Here is an 11,481-nt window from a genome sequence, read left to right on the forward strand (position 1 = left end):
ATTTTAAAGATACTGGGAAGTCCACAAGAAAATCTCTATTTTTGTTTATTTTCTTGGTTTGCTTTATTATTCTACATTGCAATTATACAAATCTACTACTTACAGCTATAATGCCACCTTCCAAGTTATAAGTCAGTCCTGCAATCGGGAAGAACTATTACATTTCTTGTTTATCTTTCCGTTTTCTAGTCCTGTTAACAATATCTGATGTCAGTTTTCACTGACAATCCAGCAACATGATTTCATATTCAGACTCTAAGCCATACACTTGAATACGGAGTTCTTAATTATCCTGGGTTCTCTGCTATCATTTCATGGGCATTAGTTTTAACTGCAAGGTCTAAAATCTTGACTCTGACTTCTGGTTCCCTTAATAAATACTAAGGACAGTCTTGAGCATAAAAGCCAACAATCACTTCCAAATTAATTTCAAAAAAAAAAAGTCATCAAATCCTAAACAAAATTACAAAATATTACAATAACTTTAAACACATCTGTAGGTCACTGAGGACACAATTTATATTCTATTGTCATCTACCTTCTTTAAAATTTGTATGTGGGATACTGACTGGCCAATTTCTGTATACCCTGTTCTGTGTGTGTGTGTGCGTGCGTGCGTGTGTGTGTGTAAAACCTAGAAACTTTTCCCTAGGCTCACAAAATTTCATTGTTCCAAATTTAGAATTTTGGAATTAAAGAATCAATAAACATGGCAGAACACTATAATCTTCTTTCATTATTACTGTAATAATGTGTTTCATTTGTAGGTCATTCAGGAAACAATTTGTGTTCCACTGTCATCTACCTTCTTTAAAATTCCATACATGCATTTTAATCAATTAAACAAAACACAATCTTGGTTTAACACGTAAGAAAACTATTTTATACAGATTATTTGCATATGTTGTGGAACATTAACATTTTCTGATAATTTTGAAATTATGTCTAAAAACATGGCAAAGAAAAGCAATTTTTTAAAACTACTGAAGTCTACATTATCTATATGACATGGCTCTGAGCGAACTTATTTTTGGAGAAAATAGGCAAGATCTACTTATTAAGTTACCTGTAATCATTCCGATCATCAGTTTTTATTCCAGGCCAATCTCTCTTCAAATATTGACTAGCCAACTTCTGGATACCCTGTTAAAATACACACAGATATATATGTATTATAAAATAAGTATTGTGCCATAAAAAAAACTCTTTTCCTTAAAATATGTTACTTGGCAAATTTCATCTTTCCAAATGTAAATTTAACTCAGAAGAACCAATGATAAATGGCAGAACATTATAACTTGTTTCATTATTTTCACAGTCTTCTCCTGTGCATTTTTAGGAAAGGGTAACTATAAGGATGAAAAAATTGAAACTTAGTTGATATGCTTTCCACTTCACCAAATTACTTGACCAGCTAAAAACAAACCGCCTCTGGAATATCACAGGTTGCACATCTGCCCACCTCTGCAGAACTCTGATTACACATCTTGACATCTCAATTTCCCACCATTCCTCTGCAGTGGCATTGCCCTGCGTTTCTAAATCCAAACCCTCCCAGATCATGAAAGGCACCATTACTTTCAGTTGGGAGCAGACAGATACACATTCACTTGTAAAAGAAATGAACAAACCGTGGTGTTATTCCATATTAGTCATTTTGATTCAAGACAGATTTTAAGGTTTTTCTTTTTAAATAATACCATGGCACAAATTACTTCAAATATAGAAATTAGTTTTACAAAGAAATATACCCACATATTGTTATCCATACAACATGAATGTGGATAAAACAGAATATTTATCTACAATAGATACAGTGGTATCAGGATTTGAACAGAGAAGACTATTTTATTTTTTTAATGTTTGTTTATTTTTGAGAGAGAGAGAGAAGAGCACAGAGTGGCTGGGGGTGGGGGGATGGGGGGGATGGGACAGAGGATCCAAAGCATGCTCTGCACTGACAGCAGCGAGACTAATGTGGGGCTTGAACTCATGAACCATGAGATCATGACCTGAGACAAAGTCAGATGCTTAACTGACAGAGCCACCCAGGTGCCCCAGAGAACACTTTTACTGGCAAGGTTAAACTACTCACTCTGAACACAGAATATCTTACTTTTAGATGGGATCATATGTGGTCCCCTAATAGTGTTAATGTAATGATTAGAAATCATAAACTTTAGGACACTCTTCTCTCCATGCAACTTCAAATAGAATAAATAAAATGGTGACATGAAGAACAATCACATTAATTAACAGACTGCCTACATTAAGCAGAGGCTGCCCAAATAAAATCAATGCTGCACTGTATACATGGCACCTTTCTACTAAGGTCTACTGCCAAATCAATTTGGCTTGATTAAATCCATTGTTGAATGCTTCTATTTATCATTATTTCAATGAGCCCAAAGGGTAGCAGGAACTGTAAAGAAGTTCCTTGGAATCTCAAGTTCCTCCTGAAATTGGCAATAGTTTGGTTTCACTATTACAAGGTACTGTGTATTCTGAGAACTCACATACAACGGCATAGCCACAATACTTCCATTTACATACCTTGTACTTGGGGATCTCAATCATTAAATGTTCCTTGAATATGTACAGTAATTTTTCACCTCTGCACCTTCTTCATACTCCTATTTCTACGAAATAACTTCCTATCACTCTCATTCCTACCTGAACTCTCACCACCGTGCCTTTAAGCTGATTTTTAAATTTCCTAACAAAATATTCAAAATTATATATAGGAAAATACAAAAAATTTTACTGTCTAGGTATTTAATTTCATTTCATTAAAACTGAATAGTTTATCATTCTTTCTGCATTTATTAGCTGGAATTCTTTTTTTTTTTTTTAACATTTGATTTTATTTTGTTAAGAGAGAGGGACAGAGCACGAGCAGGGGAGGGGCAGAGAGAGGGGGAGACATAGAATTGGAAGCAGGCTCCAGGCTCTGAGCTGTCAGCACAGAGCCCGATACGGGGCTTGAGCTCATTAGCTGCAAGATCATGACCTGAGCCGAAGTCAGACTCTCAACCAACTGAGCCACCCAGGCACCCCTAGCTGGAATTCTTTTTTAAAGAGCTACTCTTCTTGAACTATTTGGTTATCCTGAGGTACAGTTCTTAAAAGAGGGGCAAGATAAATACTTGATTTGTCCAGTTTTGCCTAAAGGTGAACAATGAATTTTTAAAGTAACATTATGAACTCATATATTTTGAATAATGGATGTATTTCAATTTATTGCAGTCACTATTCTTTTGATGCTCTAATTGTTACAACTGTAGTCAGTAAGGAGTTCCTCCCAGTTGGGTCCCACATCATGACCCCAACAGACTTTGATAGTTCCTTTGTTTTCTTTTACAGGTTCTATTCTAGATCTGCAGTAAGCTAGTTTTCTAAGGAATTCTGACTCTTTTCTGGGAGAAACCAGATTTAGAGACCACAATCTAGGCATTTCCTTATCCTTCAAGTCTTTGTGTCTTTAAGAGGCTTTTTTCTAATCACTGTATACAAAGTAGCTTACCCTCCACCCAGTTACTCTCTCTCATACCGTATCACTTATTTATAATCCTCATTATGATACTGTCTGGTTTACATAAATTTTACTCTCTTTACCAACTACAAACTTCTTCAGGTAGGGATCTTGTCTTTTTTTTTTTTAATCACTATGCCTCCAGGCTATAGCAACAAGGCTAGCATTTAGTTGATGCCAATAACTTTCACTAATTGCATGAATAAATGCCACCTACATTATTCTATATCAAATGTACAAGAGCCAAACTCCTTTTGTGTTTTTGCCATTTGGACTTAGAAACGTCTGAATCAAAATTTCTCTGGTTCCTCAATTTTTCCTCGGTGGGGGGGGGGGGGGTGGGCGCAGGGCATACCAGATTTCTAAGATTGTTACCAGGTGGTTTTAATATAATAAATAAATTCCTTTGTAAAATTACAGCTAATTTTTGACCATTTCCATTATTGGAAGAAAACATATGTGTGGATATTCTAAAGCAATAAAAAAAAGTAACAAATTTGTTCCATACTTAGAAGGCAGTACACATTAATTTTTGTGAAGGTTCAAATAAATAAAAATCCCTGAATTAAAAGAACTCATAATATGTGCACAGGAATAAGAAGTATGCAATATAAAATGGGAGGCAACACGTGGTCACTACCAAATTAAGTGGCAATATATAAGTTCCAAGGTGAAGAAAAGATTGTCTTATTTCTTTTCTTTATTTTTATTTAAAAATTTTTTTCTTTTTTTTAGTGTTTTGTTTTAATTAGAGAGAACGCACATGTCAGAATGGGGGAGGGACAGAGAGAAAGAGAGAGAGAATCCCAAGCAGGCTTTACACTGTCATGCCACAAAACACAAGATCATGACCTGAGCCAAAACCAAGAGTTGGATGTTCAACTGACTGAGCCACCCAGGCGCTCTTCATCTGATATTTTCTTAATGAGTTACATCTAAATGACATGATAGTTGACTTATCCAGTTTATTGCAAAGTGGCTGCAGAACATTTCATACAGAACATGGGATGTCTGAGCCTCAGATTAGGAGTAGGACTAAGGCAGAATGACAGCACTCAAAATTTATATAAAACAAATGAATATGACAAGCATTTCTACACATATATTTCTCTTAACTCTGTTAGGCAGAGTTATTTTTATTTTATTTGTTATTTTTATTTGGATTATTTATTTATTTATTTATATTTTTTATTTGTATTATTTTTTTAATATGAAATTTATTGTCAAATTGGTTTCCATACAACACCCAATGCTTATCCCAACAGGTGCCCTCCTCAATGCCCATCACAGAGAAATTGGACACCTAAAAGGATATATAATTTACTTATGATCACATAACTAGTTAGGTTTGAGTTAGAATCCCTACTTATCATTCTAAATCTTCACCAAAAAAAAAAAAACCATTGCTTTAGAGTTGATTTTATCTAATTCTTTAAAAATTTCTTTTTTTCTTATTCAAATTTTTACTTAAATTCTAGTTAGTTAACATATAGAGAAAAAATTTCTGAAATTACTTTTTTTTTGTGCATTGTAAGTTACATTAGCAATTTCTAGAGCTCTGAACCACAAAGTTGAACTGTATTAAACTGAATGAGCCCTTCAGAGATGAGATGAGGGATTCATGAAATAGATAAACAGTGAGATCTTTAGATGAAAGACTTTATTCAAGTTAGTTCACAGAGGCAGGAATCATGATTTCTGTGTGCTCCATGCAGCTGTTCAAGATCTAATCTGTATGGATGCTCAAGAAATACTCCATGGCCATTATAGGAAAGGTCTTAAATAACATTTGATGCCTGTGAAAGCATGCTATACTTAAATTAACCGGTTTCCCTTTTATATGTTATGCTTAAAGCTACATTGTATGAATGAAAGGTCTGTATATAGACAAAATTAAGTCTAATTAAGTGGCTAAGAAAAATAAATCTATGGCTGGCAATTTTCTAAAAAGTGTTTTGTTTTTTTTTTAAATCACTTCCCTAGGCCACAACGTTATTCTCTAAAACTGGTGCACTAAACACATATTATTTACTTCTATTTTCCTGAGCATCACTGATGGATATTGTTGATTTGATTTCCAATACTGTTTACTCTGTAGCACTGGTTTCCATAAAAATGTGCTATCAATATACTCCTTGGAACATCCAAAAACATCTCATTCCAAATTTTTAAAAGCTATCAGTGTCTGATGTAAGACTCGCTTTGTAATACCTCTCAATAACACTTGCTATATTGCTCTAACAAGTGAGGCAACACAAAGAAAGCCACTGTTTAGTAGATACTGGGAAATGAACTGATGGCTTAACCTTTTGCCCATTTACCACAGCAAGCTGAGCAAGAATGTGCTCAATGGCACTCACACAGGTTATTCTGTACCCATTTCGGCCCCTTAACATACAGAGAAACTTATATTTAAATTTTACTAAGGGTTTGCCATCAAATGGCTCTTCAAAATTATAGGACACCATGTTGTATATATACTATACCTTTTTATTGTGAAATTCCCAAGATTATGTTAAAAATTAACAAGTCCACTGTATAAGTTGAATGGTTCTAAAACTGATATAAATAATAATTGTCTTTATTCTTTTTTAAAATTTTATTTATGGAGGGGGGAGGGGCAAAGATATGGAAGGAAAGAATCCCAAGCAGGCTCCTGCTGAAGCGGGGCTCAATCTCATGACAACAAGATCACGAACTGAGCTGATATCAAGAGTCTGATGCTTAACCAACTGAGCCACCCAGGCCCCCTTTACTATTCTTTAAATTACTTTAATAGTAATGGAGAACTTCACCCCTACCCTTAAGGAAAGTTTTGAAATATTTTTCACTGTTTTCTGTTTTCAATTGTAGTTAGGGTTAAAAAAAATTAATCAGTATAATCTCATGTTATATATTAACATTAAATACATATTTTAGCCTTTTCTTTTTATCAAAAATAAAAACTAATTTTGTTTTAATTGATTACATAAGACAAGATCTAAAGACATTTTTATTTTATTTTTATTTATTTATTTATTTATTTATTTTTAAAGAATGTGTATTCAACGTTTATTTATTTTTGGGACAGAGAGAGACAGAGCATGAACGGGGGAGGGGCAGAGAGAGAGGGAGACACAGAATCGGAAACAGGCTCCAGGCTCTGAGCCATCAGCCCAGAGCCTGACGCGGGGCTCGAACTCACGGACCGCGAGATCGTGACCTGGCTGAAGTCAGACGCTTAACCGACTGCGCCACCCAGGCGCCCCCTAAAGACATTTTTAAATGACCTATCCTATATGATTTGAGAACCAAATAATTAAAAAATAGATGAAATTTAACATTCATTCATGATTAAACAATGTCAAGATGAGAAGCAGAGGGATCTTTCCTTAACCTAATAATGGTGTATATGACAAACCTATAGCTAAAATACTTCTAATGGAGAGCAAATGTTTTCCCCCTTAAGACTGGGAAGAAGGCAAGGATGCCCTCTCTCACCAGTCCTTTTCAACACTATACTCATAGTGCCACTTACTACAACAAGAAAAAGAAAGAAAAAGAAAAGGCACACAGATTGGAAAGGAAGAAATAAAACTATTTTTATTCACAGATGATGTGACTGTGTATGTAGAAAACTCTAAAGAACCTACAAAACAAAATAAAACACCTCTGGAACCAATAATTGAGTTTATCAAGGCTGCAAGATACAAGGATGACAAAGAAAACTGGACTGTTTTCCTACATACCTGTAATGAACAAATAAAGTTTGAAATTAGAAAAAAATGTATGATAGCATTGAGTAAAATATGAAGTACTTAAGTATAAATCTAACAAAATATGTGCAGGAACTTTATGCAGAAAATTCCAAAATACTGATGGAAGAAATCAAAGATCTAAATTAATGGACAGATATCCAATGTTAATGGATTGGAAGACTTCATACTAATAAGATGTCAACTGCTCCCAATATGATCTATACATGTGAAATCCAAATGAAAATTCCAGAAAGCTTTTTTGAGGATATGAACAGCTTGACTTTATTATTTATTTATTTTTATATTTTTAATTTACATCCAAGTTAGTTAGCATATAGCGCAACAATGATTTCAGTAGATTCCTTAATGCCCCTTACACATTTAGCCCTTCCCCCTTCCCACAACCCCTCCAGTAACCCTCTGTTCTCCAGGGTTTAAGAGTCTCCTATGTTTTGCACCCCTCCCTGTTTTTATATTATTTTTGCTTTTCTTCCCTTGTGTTCATCTGTTCTGTGTCTTAAAGTTCTTATGAGTGAAGTCATATGATATTGGTCTTTCTCTGACTAATTTTGCTTAGCATAATACCCTCCAGTTCCAACCACGCAGTTGCAAATGGCAAGATTTCACTCTTTTTGATTGCTGAGTAATACTCCATTGTATACATATATACACCACATCTTCTTTATCCATTCAGCCATCGATGGACATTTGGGCTCTTTCCATACTTTGGCTATTGCTGCTAGTGCTGCTTATAAACATTGGGGTGCATGTGCCCCTTCGAAACAGCACTCCTGTATCCCTTGGATAAATATCTAGTAGTGCAATTGCTGGGTTATAGGGTAGTTCTATTTTTAATTTTTTGAGGAACCTCCATACTGTTTTCCAGAGTGGCTGCAGCAGTTTGCATTCCCACCAGCAATGCAAAAGAGATCCTTTGTCTTTGCATCCTTGCCAACATCTGTTGTTGCCTGAGCTGTTAATGTTAGCCATTCTGACAGGTGTGAGGTGGTATCTCATTGTGGTTTTGATTTTCATTTCCCTGATGATGAGTGATGCTGAGCGCTTTTTATGCGTCGGTTGGCCATCTGGATGTCTTCTTTGGAGAAGTGTCTATTCATGTCTTTTGCCATTTCTTCACTGGATTGTTTTTTGGGTGTTGAGTTTGATAAGTTCTTTGTAGATTTTGGACACTAACCCTTTATCTGATATGTCATTTGCAAATATCCTTTCCCATTCTATCAGTTGCCTTTTAGTTTGGCTGATTGTTTCCTTCACTGTGCGGAAGCTTTTTATTTTGATGAAGTCCAAACAGTTCATATTTGCTTTTGTTTCCTTTGACTCTGGAGAGGTGTTGAGTGAGAAGTTGCCATGGCCAAGATCACAGAGGTCCTTGAGGATTTTGATGGCTTCTTGTCTTACATTTGGGTCTTCCATCCATCTTGAGTTTATTTTTGTGTGTGGTGTAAGACAGTGGTCCAGGTTAATTTTTCTGCATGTCGCTGTCCAGTTTTCCCAGCACCACTTGCTGAAGACACTGTCTTTTTTCCATTGGATATTCTTTCCTGCTTTGTCAAAGATCAGCTGGCCATACGTTTGTGGGTCCATTTCTGGGTTCTCTATTCTGTTCCATTGACCTGAGTGTCTTGATGATTACAGCTTTGTAATACAGCTTGAAGTCTGGGATTGTGGTGTCTCCAGCTTTGGTTTTCTTTTTCAAGATTTCTTTGGCTATTCAGGGTCTTTTCTGGTTCCATACAAATGTTAGGATTGTTTGTTCTTGCTCTGTGAAGAATGCTGGTGTTATTTTGATAGGTATTGCATTGAATATGTAGATTGCTTTGGGTAGTACTGACATTTTAACAATGTTTGTTCTACCTATTCCGGAGCATGGAATATTTTTCCTTTATTTGTGTGTCTTCTTCAATTTCTTTCATAAGCTTTCTATATAGTTTTCAGTGTACAGATTTTTCACCTCTTTGGTTAAATTTTTTCTACGTATTTTATGGGTTTAGGTGCAACTGTAAATGGGATCGAGTCCTTGATTTCTCTTTCTGTTGCTTTATTGTTGGTGTATAGGAATGCAACCAATTTCTGTGCATTGATTTTCTATCCTGCAACTTTGCTGAATTCATGAATCAGTTCTAGCAGTTTTTTTGTGGAATCTTTTGGGTTTTCCATATAGAGTATCATGTCATCTGCAAAGAGTGCAAGTTTGACCTCCTCCTGGCCAATTTGGATGCCTTTTATTTGTGTCATCTGATTGCTGAGGCTAAGACTTCAAATACTATGTTGAGTAACAGTGGTGAGAGTGGACATCCTGTCTTGCTCCTGACCTTAAGGGGAAAGCTCTCCATTTTTCCCCACTGAGGATGATATTAGCGTTGGGTCTTTCATATATGGCTTTTATGATCTTGAGGTATGATCCTTATCCCTACTCTTGAGGGTTTTTATCAAGAAGGGATGCTGTATTTTGCCAAATGCTTTCTCTGCATCTATTGAGAAGATCATGTGGTTCTTGTCCTTTCTTTTATTGATGTGATGAATCACACTGATTGTTTTGCAGATATTGAACCAGCCCTGCATCCCAGGTATAAATCCCACTTGGTTGTGGTGAATAATTTTTTTAATGTATTGTTGGATCCAGTTGGCTAGTATCTCTTTGAGGATTTTTGCATCCATGTTCATCAGGGAAGTTGGTCTATAGTTCTCCTTTTTAGTGGGGTCTTTGTCTGGTTTTGGAATCAAGGTAATGCTGGCTTCACAGGAAGAGTCTGGAAGTTTTCCTTCCATTTCTATTTTTTTGGAACAGCTTCAAGAGAATAAGTGTTAACTCTTCTTTAAATGTTTGATAGAACTCTTCTGGAAAGCCACCTGGTCCTGGACTCTTGTTTTTTAGGAGATTTTTGATTACTAATTTGATTTCTTTACTGGTTATGGGTCTGTTCAAATTTTCTATTTCTTCCTGTTTCAGTTTTGGTAGTGTACATGTTTCTAGGAATTTGTCCATTTCTTCCAGATTGCCCATTTTATGGCATATAATTGCTCATAATATTCTATTATTGTTTATATTTCTGCCATGTTGGTTGTGATCTCTCCTCTTTCATTCTTAATTTTATTTATTTGGGTCCTTTCCTTTTTCTATTTGATCAAATTGGCTAGGGGGTTATCAATTTTGTTAATTCGTGCAAAGAACCAGCTTCTGGTTTCATTGATCTATTCTACTGGGTTTTTTGTTTTTTGTTTTTTTTTTTGGTTTCGATAGCATTGATTTCTGCTCTAGTCTTTATTATTTCCTGTCTTCTGCTGGCTTGGGGTTTTATTTGCTCTTCTTTTTCCAGCTCTTTAAGGTATAGGGTTAGTTTTGTATGTGAGATGTTTCTTCCTTCTTTAAGAAAGCCTGGATTGCTATATACATTCCTCTTATGACCACCTTTGCTGCATCTCAGAGGTTTTGGGCTGTGGCGTTACCATTTTCATTGGCTTCCATGTCCTTTTTTTTTTTTTTTGCATGAAACATATGTTTATTATTTTAACAGTTAAAGTATTTAAAGTTCTGGGGGGTGGGAGGGAGGGGAGGGTGGGTGATGAGTACTGAGGAGGGCACCTTTTGGGATGAGCACTGGGTGTTGTATGGAAACCAATTTGACAATAAATTTCATATATTAAATATAAAATAAAATAAAATAAAGTTCATCAAGGTTGTTAAACAGTATAACCAAATTACTGTCAACAATAATCAGAAGTAGAAAAGTTTTATATATACATATAAATATATATCATGTTACACATATATAGTATATTATATATATTAACATTTTTCTTAGCTATTTTTTCTTCTAAATTTCTTTTTATTTTATTTTTTAAAATTTATATCCAAATTAGTTAGCATATAGTGAAACAATGATTTCAGGAGTAGATTCCTTAATGCCCCTTACCCATTTAGCCCTTCTCCCCTCCCACAACCCCTCCAGTAACCCTCAGTTTGTTCTCCATATTTATGAGTCTCTTCTGTTTTGTCCCCTTCCCTGTTTTTATATTATTTTTGTTTCTCTTCCCTTATGTTCATCTGTTTTGTCTCTTAAAGTCCTCATATGAGTGAAGTCATATGATTTTTGTCTTTCTCTGACTAATTTCACTTAGCATAATACCCTCCAGTTCCATCCACGTAGTTGCAAATGGCAAGATTTCATTCTTTTTGACTGCCGAGTAATA

At 35.2% G+C, this 11,481-nt stretch overlaps 1 protein-coding gene across 4 annotated transcripts in view; it reads right to left on the bottom strand.

The window, feature by feature from the left end:
• FCHSD2 (FCH and double SH3 domains 2) overlaps window positions 1-11,481 on the bottom strand; it is a 310,380-nt gene that overhangs the window by 152,265 nt on the left and 146,634 nt on the right. For all 4 annotated transcript variants that reach the window (XM_040489259.1, XM_040489261.1, XM_040489257.1 and 1 more), the window contains exon 4: window positions 1,067-1,143. In XM_040489259.1, coding sequence (XP_040345193.1) covers window positions 1,067-1,143 — 77 coding nt within the window. The remainder of the gene's footprint in view (window positions 1-1,066; window positions 1,144-11,481) is intronic.

Source organism: Herpailurus yagouaroundi, unplaced genomic scaffold (assembly GCF_014898765.1).
Source record: "Herpailurus yagouaroundi ecotype Mexico unplaced genomic scaffold, PumYag 180, whole genome shotgun sequence".
NCBI classification, from domain to species: Eukaryota; Metazoa; Chordata; class Mammalia; order Carnivora; family Felidae; genus Herpailurus; species Herpailurus yagouaroundi.